Source organism: Uncinocarpus reesii, genomic scaffold, assembly GCF_000003515.1.
Source record: "Uncinocarpus reesii 1704 scaffold_4 genomic scaffold, whole genome shotgun sequence".
Classification (NCBI taxonomy): Eukaryota; Fungi; Ascomycota; class Eurotiomycetes; order Onygenales; family Onygenaceae; genus Uncinocarpus; species Uncinocarpus reesii.
Window position 1 is genome coordinate 35699 of NW_003052497.1, and position 19789 is coordinate 55487.

Sequence of the window (19789 nt, forward strand, 5' to 3'; positions counted from 1 at the left end):
ATATGAATGTCAATGACTTGTTTTGCTTGATGGATTATGGATTGGATACCACCCCCGTATAAGACTGTAGTATCAAGAAGGCATTTCCTGATAAAGTGCCGTTGGCGCCGCTTGAATCCAGCTTCGTCGTTAACCGATCAGCTAAGGTTCTCTAAGAACGGCCATCGTTTTCGAGCCTCCTGTAAGGGCAAATGCTTGGATATTTCCTCAATATACTTCCCATACACAACTTTGTTATTTTCCTGGACTTGCGCGAAATCACGATCTGGAGATATCCAGCCCTCTGCATCCGTTTCTAGATACTTTCTTGCGAGTTCCTGAACTTCATGCCAATCCCGATATTGTTGAAATTCTTGTTCAATGTTCAAAAGCTCTTCATCTGTGAAAGATATAGGGCACGTCCCAGTAAAGTTGAGCTCAGCCCAGTTTTGGTAGAGTTCAGCCATACAGGCGCGAAGACCTATAGATCCCTCATCTGCCACTTCCCCACATCTGATGAAAATCTCACGAAAGACAGATGGGAAATTCAAAGACCGGAAAATAGAGCGATTGTTGAACAATGCGCTCCGTAATTCATAGGTTTTCATGAAGATGACTTCATTTCTGACAGTTATTGCATGTTGTTTTGCCGCCTCGTCTAGTTCATCAAAATTTTTAGGCAAACTAGGTTTCACGACGCCGAAGATATAGTCTTCATCTGGCTTTAGAAATTCCGGCCATTCTACCTGAAGGAACATTGGCCCTACGCCTATTGATTGCCAGTCGATGATAGATACGATCTGGGTAGGGTCATTGTCAGCAACATATATGTTACCCAAATGTAGATCTGTATGCCAGAGGATAGGTCTTGAGAGCGAACTGAGTTCGGTGTGACGAGACTCCAGCAGTTCCACGAGCTTCATAGCAGGGAGAAGGTCATTAGCTTCTTCTTCAGAACTACGGCGGCGATATGGGCGATCGTCCGTCCTTCGCTGGCGGAAAAGCTTTGCGATTTCTCTTTTCGCAAGGTTGCAGCCATAATCAGACAGGGAAGACCCTATCATTGCAGTTAGTCGCAAGAGGCCCACGCGGGAAAGCGAGAAAAAAACAAGTCAATCGCCGACTTACAAGGACCTTTCCTAAAAGTAGGCTGTGAGACATCTTGCTGTGCATTGATATACCACGAACGATCCACTGACGGCCCGATACAGTAGGAGTGAGTAGGATCTATGGTTGCAGGGAGTGGCCGGAGGCTATGGCCTTTCATCGTAGTGTCATCCAAGTCCCGAAGGAATAGGCTTCCAAATTCGGGGAACTGAATGGACGCAAGCTGGCTCTCCAAACGGACCAGGTTGTTAACCAGAGCAATCTTCGATTCACCAGTCATATCGGCCCACCTTTCGTAGAGCTGAACCCCAGGAGCTTTTTCCATGATGATATACTCACTGCCGACTTTGTTGGAAGGATCACAATCCCAAGAAAGCACTACAGGAACAGGTATCGACGTATGTTGTTTGACTAGGAAAGTTACCAAGAGATGTTAGCAACATCCAGTGAACGTTTCATTGTCAGTTGGCTACCGTATTTCAGCGTGGCAACCTCCGAGGCCGTCAATAGGCCTGGCGGGCCTGCAATTTTGGTAGGTAACTTTGCAACAAGCTTTGTCCCGTCCTCTCTCTTCATAATCAGGGCTTTGCAGAAGCCGCCCTCTAACTTATCAACGGCAATGATGGGGGATTGCTGAGAGCCAAGCGTAGAGGCAACATTGCAGAGTTCGGCAAGATTGAACTTGAGATAGCGCCGCTGACATTGGTAGTGTTCGTTTACGAGAAAACGGCCATTGGTGTAGTGATATATTCCATCCTCACTGATGGGTTTCCCTCAAGCCATCGCGAGTCAGTTGAAGGTACCAGGGACCATAGATGGATGTACAGACCACGACAGGTCGTGCTGATTTTACGCAGCGTAGCTTGGGGCTTTCGACGAAGCAGAGAGCGCAGTGAAGCCATGCTGGCCGAGATAGCAAACCGTTCTTGATGTCCAGAATAATAATGATAACACTTCTGTCTGATGTCCAGCTGAAATGAGCTAGCTGCAAACCGTGCAAACATGTATTGTCACGCTGACCGCCCGTACCACTGCCATACCGCAATGAAACCGAAACATTACCAGCGACTGCGGCAAATTGGGCGCCGGAAATGAAGCATACCGTCACCTGTACTAGCCGTATGGTCAGACCGGGGTCCGCCCCGCCGAGGGAGCCCTGCCCTGAGCGCTGATTGGCCCTGCCGCTGGCTCGCCGGCGGGTAACCCTGTAACGATGTAACGGTGGAACAAGCGACTCTCTTTCAACGTCGTCTCTTCTTCTTCTCGCTGTTGTTTCTGTTTCTCTCTCTTCTCATCCACAGACGACAGGCCGATGTTTCTTCCTCATCTTCTGCTTCTGCATCTGCATCGCCCTCCATCATGGCCTGTTGATCCCGTTTCCTCGCATCGCATCCTCTGTCCACCGCTCCCTCCACGGCCATGACGCGCTTCCTCTGAGATATATACTGCTCCAAGCTCTCCTATTCACGAAACACGCCCAACATGGCTGAGGGTAGGCTTGTGCCGGCCAGGCTTCACCGAGATCCTATCGCTAACCAGCTCGCTCTGTTTGTCTGTAGTCTCACGTGCCGCCTCATGGCGACATCCATTCCGTCGCTGTATTGTTGGCTGCCCCGACCGCCCCGACCCGTGCCCAGACTGCCCCTCTGGCCAGGAGTGTGTAAGCCGGCCGGCCACCTGTGATACCTGCATGGAGAATGTCTGTGTCCCTGCCATAGAAACAGGCTTGCCTGCTCAACCCTCCGGCCCGAACGTCGGCGCCATCGCTGGCGGTGTCATTGGGGCCATCGCCATCTTAGTCGTCATCGTGGCCGTCGGATACTGCATTAAAAAGCGCAGAGTCGACGAGTACGACGAGAGCTGGAGCCCAGAGCTTGCCGAAAAACAAGAGGCTTTCGCCTCCCAGCGTCAAGGGCGCTTGTCAGCGGTCGGCTCCATTGCCTCCACAGTGCTCACAAGGGCCTCAAATGTCATTCAGATCGCCTACATCCCCGGCGTAACAAACCGCTCACCGCCGGATTCTCCCTCGATGATCCCACCTGTCCCTCCCATCCCCGCCGCCCGGGCCAACTACGATCAGCACTACTTCATGCCCGGGGATATTCGTGATTCGGTTTGGTCAAGCACCTCCGAAGAGACCCGCAGAAGCATTGCTCCCAGCCTTGCTCGCAGCAGCGTAGCCACCACCATTTATCGAAGCAACGCTGTCGTTAGCCCGGTGCCTGCGCAACAGGCTTTGCGCGCAAAAGCCGCCATGGTTAGCGTCAAATCCGGCTCCACCACTCCCACCCTTTCCTCAAACCCATCCCCTACCACTCTCACACCTGCGGTTCCGGCCATCACTGTCACGCAAATGAATAAAGCCAACGCCGTTGCTGCCAAGTTAGAGCAGTCGGACAAATTACCAGTGGGCTCTTCGATCGTAGCGCGAACTGCAGTTGCTCGACCGATCAACGTCACAAAGCCGAAATACAAAAAGGCCGCTGAGGATGAAAAGACTCACTCTGCAACCACCCCCATCGATGAGGACGACGTAAACTCCCCTCAGGGAGACACGGCCTCCTTTCCAGTCGAACTCGCATCTCGGCAAAAAGTCGAAGGGCACCAGAGCAAATCAAAGGCTCGCGATTCCGTACATTCGACGGCTGTGACGGTTATCGACGACTCACCCACGGAAAAACATGGGCCTTTTGCCGATACTAACAGACCGGTCAGGCCGTCAGCAACCTCGTCTGCCATCCCCGAGGAAATTTCGAACCCGTCTCGCCGGAGTATCGACTCGAAAGGTACCTCCGCGCATCGTCAGCGAAACAGTCAAAGCTCCAACCGGCTTTTAGACCGGAGGGGTGATCCGGCTAGTCAAGGAAGGCAGAATAGCCCGTTCTCAGACGATAACGAGGTCATATAGACTCTTAAGAATATTCGACAACTTTTGCCCTCCTTTTCTTTGTATATGTGACCCTCCGCAGTAGCTCTCGTCAGCATTGTTCCATGGAGAGAGTTTGATGAAATCCGTTAGTGGGCCCGGAGGTCTTTGTAATGGCGTCATTTGGGCATCGGCGCATGGCTTTTGGACCCCAGGGACCCTTGATTTTAATCTTTTCTTTTGTTCTCTACTTGTTTCGACATCCATGTCCGGTCACTCGCGTGATTTTATCAATTATTCCATTTCTCATACCCCTGGCTGCTTCTATGAGCCAACACAGACCCTGATACCTTCCGGTGATCTCATCATTTATTATAAAACTCGACTTGATGTTCTTCTATATTTCCCCCATTCCCGTTCATCTGGCATCCACGTGGGAGCTTTGTTATTCTTGTAAGTACAATTTTATGGATTGGTTTCTTGGCCAAATCTGGTTGAATCATAAGAACTCGACCTTTCCTGATTGTTGAAATGGAGTTCCGCCCTCCGCACGACATCCCCCCAATATTCTCAAGACGAACGCGACAGGCAAGACGGGCTCGATACGATCCCACCACGGAGTACAGAGTACTCTGCATCGTCGGTGGGGAGTGAATATCTCGGTTCAAATTTCCATATCGGCCTTAAATACGAGACCGCCAGGCAGCCAAACCCCACAGTATACTTCGTGCCGCCAAATGCATCCACTGGGCTCCAACCACATGATCGCGCGTTCTTGACGCGTTGCAGGCTAAAATCGACTAGTCTGTATTTGGTTATATGAGTTCGCGGATAACGCGTGGGGCAAACCCGCCCCGTAGCAACAAGAGACTAATAGCAATTCAGAGGTGAAGGATAATAAAAGATGATTGGAGTTGCTGCCTAGAATACGGGAATCCCTTCCCTTCAGTGCCTGACCAGGCTCCGAAGTGAAAATCCTGGATGGTTAATCTGGTTGTTGGCCCGAAGCGAGACTCGCTTCGAAATTGGGGGCTCTCCCCATCAATAGCAGCCAAGAAATAGCTCCGGCTGGATGTCCAGCGTTTTGGATGTCAAGGGATGTTCAGGAAAAGTATATAAGAGCGCATCTTGACCTGGACTTGAGTTCTCTTTTTCCATCAGGCACACTGTCGTTGTTGAGGACTGCACACTCCCTCCACATTCGAAAACAACACTCCCAACGACAATCCCAGCTATGGCACCATCCTGGACCCCCCCGGCCAACGGTACTATCTGCTGGGTTGATATTCCCGTCACCAACCCTGAACGAGGTACCCGTTAAACAACTTCAACTGATGAGTCCCACCACTAACTTTTTCCCAATTCAGCCAAAAGGTTCTACTCCACAGTCTTCTCATGGACCTTCATGCCAGTACCACCCAGAACGGAGGCCCAGTTGGCAGCCGAAAAGGGCAACCCTTGCAACGAGACGGTCGCATTTTTCAAATACCCCGAAGAGAAACTCAGCCAGCTGGGCGGCGGTTTGAGCCTCGTTTCCGAGGAAGCCATGCAACGATGTAATCACGGTGATGGCAGTGCTAATTCGAACAACTTGAAGGGCGTGAGGCCGGGTATCACGCTCTTCTACATCGTTGAGGACTTGGAGGAGTGTATGAATGTATGACCCACTCTTTATTATTCGCGTTCATCTGTCTTTCGGAATGCTAATCACTTGGATGAAGTCCATTGTGGCGAATGGTGGGAAGAAATTGAGCGGAGAGTTCCCAGAGGGAGCCCATGGGAAGATCATGTACGCAGAAGATTCGGAAGGAAATAGACTGGGAATTTACGAGGTCATTGGATCCTGTTCTTAGTCATGAGAACAGAGAAGTGTGGAAGAGATCATAATCTCAGTGGCATTCCTTTTTGGCAATCGTTTCCCAAGGAGAGAAGGTTCAGCGCTGTGAACTGTTTTTAATTTTGAGCAGTTATGTTTCCCACTCCTTGGCTCAGGACATAGATGCCTGACCAATGAGGCTAATATTTAAACACATTTATATCTCATTGCATCGTTGATATACAGCCGACCCAGCCCTGGGAAATCCAATATGGCTTTGTTTCATACTCTTTTCTTTTTACCCTTTATGGGCGACTCGCAAACTTCTCTCCAAGCATCCTCGAAGCTCGTTTTCTTCTTCCCAATCTGACCTTCATAAAAGTTCATTGGCCGAACTATCTCCATCGCACCGGTTCCCAAGGACACACTTTTTCCCATAATGATACACTCTGACACACCCTCCACTAAATCTGTTCTGCCGGCACCACCCGCATCGAATAGATGATCAGCCGTCTTTTCGAAACTTGCCAATTGCAAAACTGAGTCCCGCATTTTTGCAAGCCCAAAACGTGTGATGCCCAGAACTTCGCCCTTGTATGTCATTACATCGGCGAGTAATTGCATATGACGCGGGTCAATACGCATGTCCTTCATGACTTCACTGATCTCATCGACTATAGTCGTACGGGCAGCTTCAATACCTAGAACGTCTTTGGTTTCCATGATGTTGTTGGTCCGTGTTCGAGTTCCCCAGATTCCATCGGTAGTCATACATGCGCGTAAACCATAGCCTTCGACGAGCAAAGTGTTTTTGGTGTTGGTTTCATCAGTGCGGATAACTGCCCGCGAACATTGTGGATAACCCAAGACTTGAATAGTAGGTAAAAATACGCTTGAGATGTTTCAGACGAATATAAGGGTCTGAACCGGTGGCTGTTTGTTCGGTTTTTGAAAGAGTTTTGGCAGCAGTTTGATCGACGAAAATGTGGATATGGGAGCCGAACGAGCGGAACTTCAAGTCATCGGATTTGAAACGTTTATGGGTTTTGATCGCGTTGAGGATGTCACGGAGGGTGAGCTCGAGTTGGAGAGCTTGAATGGCGGAGAAGTCGATTTTGATGTTGATATATGCCACTGAGCCCGTCCAGGCTTCTTCAATATAATAGATAATATCCTTGATAAACGTCTTCTCAACACGACCTTTGACAATCTGGGCGGCTCGCAAATCCTCTTTATTGACTAGTTCACAGGTTATGATGGGGGTACTGATTTCTTTTGATGCGTTGATGATTTCCTTGATACGCGGAACACCCTGAGTTATACTCATACCGGCTACACCCGCGAAATGGAAAGTTTTCAAAGTCATTTGCGTGCCGGGTTCCCCGATAGACTGGGCGCCAACAGCACCCACCGCATGGCCTGGCTCGACTTGGGCCTTTTTGTATTTTGTCAAACAAGATGTAACGAAAGCGGTTAGTGTTTTTGCAGATAGTTTTGCGGTGTGTGAAATTGCCATCTGCCCATCGGGTGTGTCAAGGTCGGTTCCAGTTACGGGCTGAAGTTGTTTGGTCTTGCTCCAGACGTAGTCCTCAATGGACTGTAAGAAGTCTCGGTTACTTTCAAGTTGATCGATACCATGGTCACTTCTGTCCATGTAGTCAAGGCCGTTGCCCAGTAAGTCAAAACGATTTAGTTTAGAACGTTCGGCGCTCAGTAATTTGCGACAGAGGGACATAATCTCTGAGCAAGGTAATCCCTGATCGTCTTTGCTGTACGTGGTAGCTTCCGCGTGCGTGAAGGTACGGTCGAAGTGTACAGGCTTCGCTTTGCCCTCCATGTCCACCGGGTCAAGCTTATCATCGCCGTATTGAAACTGAACAATATTAGCCGAGGAGTTTCTTACGGTATCATCGTACCGGCAAGACAAATCTTCAAGTGATTTCATCAATCGACGGGACATATAGCCTGTTTCTGCGGTCTTGACAGCAGTATCAATCAAACCTTCACGCCCGGAGATTGCGTGGAAGAAGAGTTCGGATGGCGTCAGCCCCGAAAAGAAGCTGTTTCGCACGAAACCCTTCGCGAGTGGCTGACGAGTGTGTTTGGGGAAATGGGGCAGAGTTCGGTCCTGAAAACCATTCTGTACACGTTGACCCCCGATAATTTGCTGGCCGACTAGGGCAATCATCTGAGCGACGTTGATAGTAGAACCCTTTGACCCCGATTGGGCCATGATGAGCGGAGAGTTCCATTTGCTCAGTTCCGCAATACATTTTTCACCAGCCTGCTGACGTACTTTATTGAGAATGCCAGAGATTTGATTCTCCATGGTTTGTTGTTCGTCACTACCGGCAGCTTTTTCCAGTTTTCCAGTTTTGAACAGTTGAATCACTTCATCACACTGTGCGTAGGCTTCTTCAACAATTTCGCGTTTTGCTTGTAAGAGCGCATCGCCTGGATACACATCCGTGATACCGATGGAAAACCCCATGTTCGTAAGCCACCTGGCAGAGAGCCTTGAAAGTCGATTCATTGCTTCAGCTGCTACCCGCGGCCCGAAATCACGAAGCATGACATAAAACACAGAGTCCTTTTTACCCGACCCAATAGTGGACTTGTCCATAAGACCACACATGATTTCGGAGTTCCGAATACAGAGCCAGCCGTCATCGGCGTCTAGATCCCTTGGAGTGCCTTTGGGTGCGGAGAATTCCCGACATGCGGCGTCAAGGTTGAGAAGAACCGGGGAATCCTTGCTCGGGCGCATCATGACATTGAACACCTGCTTCCCGGTCCATAGCATTTGCGGTTTTAACACTGCAGGCGGCGGAAGATCGAACTTGGTTCCGGGCTCTAACATGTACCCGCAATACAACAGAAAGGTTTTTCGGTCGTAGAAGTTATCCTTGCTGCTCAACAAGTACGCAGCCGTGATGAAATCCTGGATAGCAGCGATAATGGGTTCGCCGTTCTTCGGAGTCGCTAAATTGTTTTTGACTCCCATCAGCTCCATTGCTTCCGCTCTTGCTTCCTCGGTTTGGGGGACATGCAGATTCATCTCGTCTCCGTCGAAATCAGCATTATAGGGATTGCAAACGCATTCATTCAGACGAAATGTTCTGTGTGGCCGAACTTTGACAAAATGAGAAAGGATACTGAGCTTGTGAAGCGACGGCTGGCGGTTAAACAGCACGATATCACCGTCCTCCAAGTGCCGTTCGACGACATCTCCTTCTTCTAATTGATCTGCCATAAGTCTCAGGTTCCCGTATTTCAAAAAGACCTTGAAGGTTGTGCCCCTTTTAGACAAGTAATTTGCACCCGGCCAAACCTTGGTGCCATTCCTGATTCTTTCGCGCAATTTCTCTTTATTATATCTTGTCACCCTCTCCGGGTAGGTCATGTTCATGGCGACAAGCTGGGGCACGGCAACCTCATCAATCCTTAGATTAGGGTCTGGAGAGATGACTGTCCTACCGGAGAAGTCAACACGCTTCCCTGAAAGATTCCCTCTGAATCTGCCTTGTTTTCCTTTTAGCCGTTGACAGATGCCCCTGATAGGTTTTCCAAAGTCCGCCTTTTGCAAACCAGGCACGTCGCTATTAATGTAAACTGCAATTTGGAGCTGCATGTAGTCCCAGCATTCGATAATAGTTTGCACGGGCGCGCCCTTGTTTATCGCATTTTTGAGGTTGATGTTACTCTGAACTATATCGCCGAGTTTGGCGGTCAGGTCGTCTTCTGTACTGGCGCCTTCTTGGCCCACCGAAGGACGAATTGACACCGGAGGCGCAGGGATAAACTGCCAGAGAAACATTTCCGGCCGTACCTCCTTGGGGTTTAACCCAAGCAATTCACAATCTTCATTGGAAATGCGGCGGAATAGTTTCAACACCCGGAGAGGATTTAGGTCATCTTGCACCTTCTTAAAATGTTTCTCGATATCTGTGTTTGATCGTTTAGCTTCTTCGAAGGACTGGTCAAAAACGAGTTTGCTGGCAGGAGGGATTTTTTTGGCCGATGTCGAGGCGTTGAAAGCACGAAATTTATCGTGGGTTATCTTCAGGGCACTCGTTCCGGCTTTTTTAACGACGCCGTTAACCGCGTTGCATGTGTAACACGTTCGAGTTTTCCGGCAGCGCTCATTAATTCGTTTGTTGATTTGCATACGCCGCAAATTATCGATGCCGGGGCGCCTCATGTCTCTGAGAAACGAGCGCCTCTCGTTTTCAGGTAGCAGGATTCGCGAGCAGTCCTACGATTCATCAAGCAAGTTTAGCCACACCCATGATCGGTTCAGGGGAACGCTGGCCTACCTTGCAAATTTCCTGAAGTATACTAATAACTCGCTTAAAGTAGCCCACATGGAACGCTGGCAAAACAAGTCGAACGTGACCAAAATGACCGTTGCATTCTTGCAATGCGCCACCGCAGGTCTCGCAAGTGCCGGATTTGCTCGATATACCCATGCGCCCGTCCAGCGGGCCATGCCGGGCAACGGCACGGTCGTTATCGAGGTCGAAAAGCTTTCGATCGGAAACTTCAACGTGTGCTTGACTGACGATATCCTGGCTCGCTCTAGCAAAGTGTGGATTTTTCGGTCAGCTTGAGGGAAGCGCAGGAGAGCAGAGGCGAGCACCTACAGGACACCGAATTTTATCTCCTTGATAACTTTGGGCACACGGTCGACGACCTGGGCCTTGCCCGGATCGACCGGAGCACCCTCCGCAGCCTGCATTCCGCCGAGATCAAGCGGGTACCATGCTCAAAAAGCGGGTGAGCAAAAGCGGGTTGGAGGGCGGATGGGCGGGACAGCGTTGTATTCTTGCAGGTGGTGACTATCCCGAGCAGTGAAACAGGGTCGCAATGTTCTATACAGTCCACGGAAAGCGTGTCGCAATGTCGCGATTCTCCCACAGCGTTGGCCGGTGATTTTGGAACTGGGTTGACGGCGGGGGTTGGCGACGAGGACAATGCGCCTCTCAGTCTACAAGGACCGAGAAATACAGTCCGGAGGAAGGGCAGCAGGCGCAGCAGACACGGATGAAATGTGTGATTAATAGCAACGAAAGAAGTAAGCAAGCACAGCCGGTTGCAGTCTGCGTCCACCTCGCCGTCGCCGAGCTGCTCGATGACTCCAGAATTCGAAAAATGCGGGCGGTCTGATTATCTAATCAAGCTATAACGGTGTCACGTGATATCGCGCTCGGGACAATATATCTCGAGAGAGAAACGCCTTTTTGACTCTTCTTGTGCTCTCAAAGCAAGGGCCTCAGGGCGGCTAGCTACTCATTTGGAGTGCGACTTAAAGCGAAACGCAGAACGTCGATTAGAAGCTAGCTATTACGGTTCGCGAAACATGACGACGCGCAAAATGAGAATGCGCACTGATCCCGTAGTTCCTGATCCAAAACGCCAATCAATCCGATCTTCCCAAAGCCTTACCCTTCCTAACGCCGAAGCTACCAAAGCTATTCCGCAAGCCTGCACGCAAAAGAGGAGGAACTTTAGCCGAGGAGCTCGCCAATAACGTTAATAGGGCAATTTGATGCGTACCGGTAGCTAACCATCGTATCCACGCGATGGCTATTCGTGCTGAAGCTTCTCAACTGAACCTTCTCCCCGTTTTTAATCTCTTTGGCGTCGCTGTCTCCCCATTCCAGAGGAACTTCAGAATCGGCGTCGGCGTAAACAAGGACATTGAAAGTGCAATTGCCGTCGAGCATCGGAAGGAATGTTACGGACGCGGTGATTTGGCGGAAGATGGCTTGGATTTCTTCCTGAATTTGTTTCTCGGTCTTCTCGACCTGCTCTGGGCTCATATCCCTAATGGGAGTAAGTGACTGTGCAAGCACACCATCAGTAAATCCGGGCATGGGCATACTTTGGCGAAGCATTCTCGTTATCTGCTTGTGTCTGGGAAGATTTCGTCCGAGAAGTCTTGTTGAAAATTTGGACCTGTCTCGGGGTGAGTCGCAAAGCCTCCGAGCGGGGAATCAGGGCTTGATACATCAAACTGCCATCTTTCAACGTGTTCCCCAGTCTCTTTGTCCGTGATTACAACAACCAGTTTCGATATCTTCCCTCCTAGCATCCATTTATTCAACTGCGACATGATCCTTTTGATGTACGCTTTGACTTGGTCGTCGGCCGATACTAGGATGGCTGGTCAGTAAGGTGGAGCTTAAGGAGCAGTCAGAAAGGCGAGTCGTACCGAGCATATTGAGGCCATACTTCTTCACCCTGTAACATCATCAGCATTACGGCCATCAGAAAGCGTTGCGGGTAGCTTACGCTGTGAAATCGTCGGCCGGGTACACCCCTCGCTGGAACCTTGGCCAAATTAGCATTGCGGGTGGTTGAGGAATCCCTGCTGGGATCGCCTACAGAATTGAGTGTATCGAGTATTCAAACTGCCAAACGTTAGGCTCCGGCCTTTCGGGTAGGATGAGAGAGGAGACGACTCACGAATTCCGACACGAGTTTGGCGGAGCCTAGAGGGAGCGCAGAAGTCAGTAAAGCCGAGCAGCGCAGTCGCCATTCGTGCTGTACCTTTCAGCGATACCTTGTGCACCCTGTGTCTATCTTTTGCCAGAGCCATGTTTGCGATTGATGCGTGTGTCCTTTGCTCGGAGTTCGAGCTGCTTGTTGATGCTCGACAAGCCCTCAAGACTGCTCGGTGCTTGTTGACTTGCCGTCGCTACGGTGACAGTCACGTGGCATTGAAAATCTGCAGTGCGACTTCGACGTTTCTTCCATCCGGTTAGCTAACTAGCAGTTTCACCACGACGAGCCCATTGTTCCTCGGGGCTTCGATGCTGCTACCCCGATGCGAGGATGTCTGCAATCGGTCAGATTGCTGACCACGGCGCTGGGGCAGTCTCCTCGCCGGCCCTTGCCTTTCGCCTTTCGACTGCCCCCGAACGCCTCGCGTCTTTTCAGCACCTGTGCCAGCAGAGCCGCTGCTACTGCCAAAAAACCGCCGTCGGAACTTGAAGAACGGATTTTGGCTATTCCTATTGAGCGCTACCGCAACTTTTGTATTGTGGCTCACGTCGATCATGGCAAGAGTACGCTTTCGGATCGCCTGTTGGAGTTGACAGGAACCATTGAGCCCGGCTCCAATAAACAGGTGCTGGACAAGTTGGACGTGGAGCGTGAGCGCGGAATTACGGTCAAGGCTCAAACTTGCACGATGCTTTATAACCACAAGGGCGACGATTACCTGCTACACCTTGTTGATACACCGGGCCACGTAGATTTTCGAGCAGAGGTTTCGCGGAGCTACGCGAGCTGCGGGGGGGCTCTCCTACTCGTGGATGCGAGCCAGGGCGTTCAAGCGCAGACTGTTGCTAATTTCTACCTTGCATTTGCGCAGGGGTTGGAGCTGGTGCCAGTCATCAACAAGGTCGATCTTCCTTCGGCTGATCCGAAGCGAGCACTGGAGCAAATGGAAACTACGTTTGAACTGGATACGGACAAAGCCGTGCTGGTCTCCGCAAAGACTGGTTTGAATGTCCAACAGCTTCTTCCGACAATTGTCGAGCAGATTCCCGCGTGAGTTGCCACAAGCTCTAGTAGATATCGGTTAACGTGTACTGACAGAGGCTTGTAGTCCAATTGGTGATCATACGAAACCTCTTCGGGTTCTCCTGGTTGACTCCTGGTATGATACATACAAAGGTGTTATTCTCCTCATACGTGTCTTCGACGGTTCGGTAAAGGCAGGAGATCAGCTTGTATCCTTCGCGACACAGAAGAAGTACATCGTGGGCGAAGTAGGTATCATGTATCCCAACCAAACTGCTCAGAGTGTCCTACGGGCCGGCCAAGTGGGTTACGTCTATTTCAACCCTGGCATGAAGAAAAGTCAGGAGGCAAAAATCGGTGACACACTTACCAAAGTTGGCTCTGAAAAGCTAGTCAAACCGCTCCCGGGGTTCGAGGAGCCCAAGGCAATGGTTTTTGTTGCTGCCTATCCAGTACATGCAGATGATTTTCCTCATCTAGAAGACAGCATCAACCAATTGTTGTTGAACGACCGCAGTATCACCGTCAAAAAGGAGTCCTCTGAGGCTTTGGGTGCAGGTTTTCGCTTGGGATTCCTTGGAACGTTGCACTGCTCCGTTTTCCAGGATCGACTCCAGCAAGAACACGGTGCCAATATCATCATCACACCTCCAAGTGTTCCTTGCAAAGTGCTCTGGAACAGCGGAGAAGAAACCGTTATCACCAGCCCCGTTGACTTCCCCGACGGCGACTCCAATCGGATGAAAGTCAAGGAGTTCCAAGAACCATACGTTCTTACCACACTAACTTTCCCTCACGAATATCTCGGCAAGGTTATAGAACTTTGCGAAGGCAATCGCGGTGAGCAAGTGAGCCTTGAGTTTTTCACTGCCTCCCAGGTCATTCTGAAATACCAACTCCCCCTTGCTCAGCTTGTGGACGACTTCTTTGGCAAATTGAAAGGGTTAACCAAAGGATATGCAAGCTTGGACTACGAAGAATCCGGTTGGCGAAAAAGCAACGTTGTCAAACTTAAACTTCTTGTCAACAAGATGCCTGTCGATGCCGTGTCACGAGTGGTACATATCAGTCAAGTTCCACGACTGGGAAAGCAGTGGGTTACCAAATTCAAAGAGCATGTCGATAGACAAATGTTCGAGATTGTCATTCAGGCCGCCATAGGAAACAAAATTGTGGCGAGAGAGACTATCAAGCCTTACAGAAAAGATGTCCTGGCAAAGCTACATGCTAGCGATGTCACTCGGCGAAAGAAACTGCTAGAGAGGCAGAAGGAAGGTAGGAAGAAGCTTCAGGCTGTTGGAAATGTGGTTATTGAACATAAAGCATTCCAGGCGTTTTTGTCGAAATAGCCGTCAAAGTTGCTGTGATCATAGGTACTTGGTACTATTTTCTGTACAATAGCCCCCGATGCGGGTTAGATAGCCCTCCACTTTATATGTATGGACCTGTCTGTACACATAAAAGTGTCTAATACCAAAACACATCGGGATGGAAAACCAGCATTGTGTTTTATTTAATGATCATTCAAAGGCTTGTGCTCGAACTTTCTTACTCAAAAATTTAGAACACGGGCAAGAGTAGAATCATTGAAGAGCATACAAGAGTGAAAATGGATTCCAAACACCAGCAACCGGGAATAATAAATGTAGGTTTACATAGCGAAAAGAAGATGTCACCAAGATCCTAATAAAATACAATGCCAAGTTAACCACAGACCCCATCAACCATGCTATTTCACGATTACAACAGATGAGAAAAGAAGTAGCCCATAAGGGGCACGATCGCAGGTATAGCAAGACGCCGAGCACGCAAGAAATGCAGGGTATCGGAATATTTCTAAATGCGGATAGACTGTAAAACGGTCTAATAACTCAGTCGGTGAGATCGTGTCGAAAAGTGCAGTCTGCGCCTTTAAGGCATTTGCCTTCTTTCCAATATCGACAAGGAACTAGCCCTGATTTATGCTGTGAAAAGCATTTGTTAGTCTCAGCCGGAAAAGGGAAGTAAGGCATGCTTACATGTTTTTTAGACTTGCCAGATTCGCCATTAGCTTTGAAGCGTTTGTTATACCCGTAGCTAATGTCGTCTCCCTCATGGCTTTCTGCACCTTCACGGTACCGCTTGCGCTCTGGATTCTCATATGGTGTTGCTACAGATTGCTGACTAAATTCGAGCGGCTGAGCCATTTGTTGCTGTTGTCCTTGTTGCCCTCCAGGATTCAATTGGGCCAAAACGGCAGCAAGATCAGGGCCTTGGGTGGCTTGAATTTGGGGAAAGCTCGGAGCTTGTTGCATTTGCTTTTGTAAGGTCACCACGTTAAGCAACTTTTGCCAGTCGAGGCCTGGAGCGGTGGGGGCAGTGTTCATTTGGGGTACTTGGCTGGCCTGCTGTAGAGGCGTTTGATTAGGTTCGCGAAATTGATTGAAAATCCTTTCGAGGTCGGAAGTATTGGACTGGGGTTGAGGGAGCTGTTGAGGCGTTTGGCTTTGCGACAACGGGTTTTGTTGCAGAACTTTAAGTAAGCTGGTGATGTCCATTTGGGCGGGAGTATGTGAGCTGGTTGCTGAGGATACTGTAGCGGCTGGTGGAGTCGGCGGCTTCCCAACTTTAGTACCAGCGGCTTTTGCTGCTATAGCAGCCATTGCGGCAAAATACTTTGCAGAGCGGGCCTGGATGAAATAGGAGAGATTAGGTATTTAACAAAGGTAATCATTTCGGGAGAGGAGCGTACCTGGACCTGGTCATTGGGTTGTCCAAAGTCATCTTCAGGCTCATATGATTCTTCTTCTTTGTCAAGAACGGATGGTTCCTTGGGAGATATGGGAACATCATCGGGAGACGCGTAGAAGACGCTCAAAGTGTTGGATTCCCTTTGATCTTGTTCTTCCTTGGCAGGACTCTTTGGTGCAATTTCACCGCCGGTTTTAAAAAAGTTCCTTGAGCGGTCACTGGCCTCAAGGACGGTAAAATCAACTTCTACTTCGATGTTAGCGCTGAAATCAACGGCGAAGGTAGTTACGAACCTGAAGGGGCATGGTAAGGTAACATATCATCGTCGTCGTCCTCATCTAGATCATCAAGGCCACGATGCATTTTGAGCGTTCGACCTTCACCTGCAAGGTCACTCAAATCGCGCCTAGCACTATCATCCCTGCCGATTTCTTCTTCTGGATCATGGGTGAATAGACGAACTTCGACGAGCGTCTCGTCGGGCTTCCACGAGACTCGAAGCCTGCGCCTTTCCTCCTTTCTGAGCCTCTTAGCCTTCTCTTCCTCCGATTCCGGTGGTAGCTCCTCCACAGGCTTTGCCACCTCTGGCTTTTTGGGCTTGCTGAGATCGGCCAAGGTTTCAGCAAACGAAAATGTTGGCCTAGGCGGAGGACGCGCCGTCTCTTGTTCGGTTCTATATCGTTGTTAGCGTAAAGTGGCAAGGGGTAGAGAGAATGACCTGAAACCACAAACGTACTTTGCTTTCTCTTTAGCCGCCGCCGCCGCCGCCGCGCGGGCCGCGTTTGACGTGCCAGGCTTTTTTGAGGCAGACATCAGACTACTGAATAGGCTAGGAGTGGGTTTCGGGGTAACGATGTTGGCCTTTGGTTTATTGGGCGCATTCACATTGTGCGATGCTGGTTTCCCGTCATTCCCAGCAGCACCGCGCTGTGTTGTGTTTGTGGTAGCCGGTAGAAGCCTGGAAAGTGGTTTTATATTGGGTGGTGAGACCACTCGTTTTGGTGCAGGGCTATTGCTATCCTCGCCTTCCCGCGCCCGTTTCTTCGCGACTAGGGGTGCAGAGTTGCGGATGACGACCTGAGGATAAGACGGTTCAGGCTGCTCTTTTCTAACGGTCCCCTGCGGAAGGCTCTCTTTGGGAGCGGGTTTGGCTAATTCGGCCTTGTTCTTTGTCACCAAAGCCGCGTTGTCGAGGACCGTTTTAGCCAGCTTCTTAACGATCTCGCCGCCCTTCTTGACGAATCGTGCTAAAATCTTGTCGTTCTTCGTTTTCTCAAGCATCGCTTGATCCATTGTTGTGAATTTAGCCATCAACTACAAAGATGTCAGTTAAGGTTAACAATCCGCCGAGATGGAAATAATAAATGTATGTACCTTGAGTATATTCACTGTCAAAGGCCCATCACTGTCCGCCGCAGTGTGGCGGTCCAGAAGAAAAGAATAAAATGCGGACACGATAATGGGGTGTTCACCGAATCTATACATGAAGCAATAAGTATTTATTACCGGATTCATGGGAAAAGTATAACAAAGAAGAATGATCCAAAGACATCAGTGGCGCTCTTGAATTTTAGGGGTTCCATGGCAAAGCCGAGAAAACCTCAGGCATCACTATAGCGCCCATTAAACCCAGGAGGACCGAAGATCTCATCGGCTTCGTTTAATTGCAGCAACACGTAGTTGCATTGGTACTTCATGAGCAATGGTAATATGTGCTCATTCAATACGTTATGTGCAACTTCTCCCAAAGGGTTAATCCCATTGGCAGGAGTGGGTGGCATGACAGGCTGGAACTCCAGGCATTGACATGACTACAGAATAACTTCTCTCCATTCTGCTCTTCAAACTTCTATCGACAAACTGACGGAAGAGCAAGTCATAAAGGAGGTACTGCAAACATTGAACTATCACGTACCTTCGAACATAGGATGGATGGCCGTGGGTAAGAGTTGTATTGATGATCATATCCAACAGTCTGCGCTGCATAATCACTTCCCTTTTAATTGCCGGAATCTTAGCCTCTTGGTTTTGATTTTCTGCTGCTTTGAGGGCTTCGCTTCGCGATTTCCAAGAGTCACGGATGCCTTTAACCATGTCTGAGAACAGAACCATTGCATTCCTTACTGCGGGGGCTGAAGGCTGTCGATTCCGCGGGAACCAAACAATCTTCAATGCGTCGTACTTCGTACTGCCGTCTAGATCCATAGGTCGAGACGCAGGAAGCGGTGAGGGTTCCGGAGGTTCTTCAACCTCTGATTCGGAAGTCTCGCTATCTGACTTCTGTTTGAGATGTTTGGCCGGCTCTCTTCTTGCGGTAGTTTTGGCCTTGAGTAAAGTTTCTTTCTTCTTCCGTGGTTGAATGGGTTTTTCGATTCTGGAAATCGCCGGAATCCCTGGGGTCCAAGTTAGTAAGATTTACAGCAAACTACCTTTAAAATTAGGAGGGATTTACCAGAATTTGTCAGCTTGGTTTGGATAAAATTCATGTTCTGGCCCGGTGGGACAGTGGGTTTTGCAAACTCGCCATTTGCGACTTGAGGGGTTCTATACCTGGGGTTAGAAACATATACGCAAGATTTGGGTCGCTCAGTGCGGGGGGGTAGGAGGAACTAACCGAGCGGCATTAGAACGCTCAAGATCTGCTGGATTGACGACGAACACGTTTCCCTGCGCTTGTTCCGGTTGGAGGATCGAGTGGCGAGTGGCGGTAAGGAACTGGGGATCAATGGTATTGTGATAGCTAGGGGAATGCGATGAATAGGCCGTCGCAAACGAAACAGGCCTCGCCTGAATCAGGGTTAACTCATCTATCCAAGCGGCCAGGGAATATTCACCAATTGCGGAAACGTACCTGAATATTGGGCCGGAGCGCGGAAGGGGTAGCATAGGTTGTTGGATGGGATTCCAAGGAGCTTTCGGGGACATTCTGAAGCCTGGACCTCTGCAGGTCGACCTGAGGTTGTGTAGAGTAATTATTATGGGCCGTAAGAGGGTTTTGATAGTAGGTAGGAGCCTCGACGAAAGAGTAGGTCGGATAGGGGGCGTTTGGCTGCGGGGAGTCGTAGGAAGCAGTGGAGGATTGGTGGTGCTGTGGCAGCTGTTGCTGTTGCTGGAAGGAGTCTATTCGATATTGATTCGAAATATCGTAGTTCTGCTGTGGTTCCGGAACCACGGAATGTGCAACGGCGGCTTGATGCCATCCCTGCTGAGGATGGGCATACAGGTCGGGAGTTTGCGACTGGGGTTGCGGGTGGGGGGTGTGTTGCTGGAAAACAGGGTGATCCCACCCAATCCCAAAGGGCTGATCATGGGATTGAGTGGGAGGGTAGATCGAGTTCATGCCATTCCAGTAATCGGCAGAGAAAGGGGCTGCAGCTTGCTCGGTCGAAGGCGGCGGGTTTGGATCTGTCGCTGCGTCCATCTTCTTTCGCTGCTGTTTTTCCCCAAAAACGGCCAAGACCGGACGGCGATGACAAAGCGGGTCACGTGGATGACGGATCAATAATTGACCGGAACCGAAGTGAGCAAGCCAGACTAGCCTGATTGGGATTAGCGGGTGGCCGGAGACGAGTCCGCTTTAGGAATGTGATCGACGCAACGGGAAGGCTTCTGGTTGGCCCAACCGAACAACCGCAACAGGATTCAAAGGCCAACGACCCCCCCCTTGTCTTGCAGAGCGAGGCGTGGAACGGGTCTGGTCAGAGTCAGACCAGGAACGGTGATATCTCTCTCTCTCTCTGTGCCAGCGCCACACCACACAA

At 50.0% G+C, this 19789-nt stretch overlaps 8 protein-coding genes across 8 annotated transcripts; 3 read left to right on the forward strand and 5 right to left on the reverse strand.

Moving 5' to 3' along the window:
* Positions 1-670: 670 nt before the first annotated feature.
* On the reverse strand, positions 671-1988 carry UREG_06111 (uncharacterized protein; the record flags this gene model as incomplete). Its single annotated transcript, XM_002583098.1, has 5 exons — positions 671-697; positions 747-1036; positions 1108-1497; positions 1560-1859; positions 1916-1988. The coding sequence occupies 5 exons, from the start codon at positions 1986-1988 to the stop codon at positions 671-673; spliced, it is 1080 nt and encodes a 359-aa protein (XP_002583144.1).
* Positions 1989-2568: 580 nt separating this feature from the next.
* On the forward strand, positions 2569-3994 carry UREG_06112 (uncharacterized protein; the record flags this gene model as incomplete). Its single annotated transcript, XM_002583099.1, is given in 2 exon segments — positions 2569-2578; positions 2598-3994. The coding sequence occupies 2 exon segments, from the start codon at positions 2569-2571 to the stop codon at positions 3992-3994; spliced, it is 1407 nt and encodes a 468-aa protein (XP_002583145.1).
* A 1363-nt stretch (positions 3995-5357) lies between these two features.
* On the forward strand, positions 5358-5805 carry UREG_06113 (uncharacterized protein; the record flags this gene model as incomplete). The annotated part of the gene is made up of 2 exons (XM_002583100.1): positions 5358-5609; positions 5674-5805. The coding sequence occupies 2 exons, from the start codon at positions 5358-5360 to the stop codon at positions 5803-5805; spliced, it is 384 nt and encodes a 127-aa protein (XP_002583146.1).
* A 245-nt stretch (positions 5806-6050) lies between these two features.
* UREG_06114 (DNA-directed RNA polymerase III largest subunit) lies at positions 6051-10506 on the reverse strand (the record flags this gene model as incomplete). The annotated part of the gene is made up of 4 exons (XM_002583101.1): positions 6051-6637; positions 6660-10023; positions 10085-10346; positions 10412-10506. 4 exons carry the CDS (start codon positions 10504-10506, stop codon positions 6051-6053), a joined length of 4308 nt encoding a protein of 1435 aa, XP_002583147.1.
* Positions 10507-11275: 769 nt separating this feature from the next.
* UREG_06115 (mitotic spindle checkpoint component mad2) lies at positions 11276-11650 on the reverse strand (the record flags this gene model as incomplete). The annotated part of the gene is made up of 1 exon (XM_002583102.1): positions 11276-11650. One exon carries the CDS (start codon positions 11648-11650, stop codon positions 11276-11278), a length of 375 nt encoding a protein of 124 aa, XP_002583148.1.
* A 947-nt stretch (positions 11651-12597) lies between these two features.
* On the forward strand, positions 12598-14647 carry UREG_06116 (GTP-binding protein LepA; the record flags this gene model as incomplete). The annotated part of the gene is made up of 2 exons (XM_002583103.1): positions 12598-13325; positions 13384-14647. 2 exons carry the CDS (start codon positions 12598-12600, stop codon positions 14645-14647), a joined length of 1992 nt encoding a protein of 663 aa, XP_002583149.1.
* Positions 14648-15169: 522 nt separating this feature from the next.
* On the reverse strand, positions 15170-17321 carry UREG_06117 (uncharacterized protein; the record flags this gene model as incomplete). Its single annotated transcript, XM_002583104.1, has 5 exons — positions 15170-15262; positions 15317-15967; positions 16030-16274; positions 16322-16701; positions 16765-17321. 5 exons carry the CDS (start codon positions 17319-17321, stop codon positions 15170-15172), a joined length of 1926 nt encoding a protein of 641 aa, XP_002583150.1.
* A 548-nt stretch (positions 17322-17869) lies between these two features.
* Positions 17870-19449, reverse strand: UREG_06118 (uncharacterized protein; the record flags this gene model as incomplete). The annotated part of the gene is made up of 5 exons (XM_002583105.1): positions 17870-17888; positions 17944-18421; positions 18481-18572; positions 18643-18815; positions 18880-19449. 5 exons carry the CDS (start codon positions 19447-19449, stop codon positions 17870-17872), a joined length of 1332 nt encoding a protein of 443 aa, XP_002583151.1.
* Positions 19450-19789: the final 340 nt, after the last annotated feature.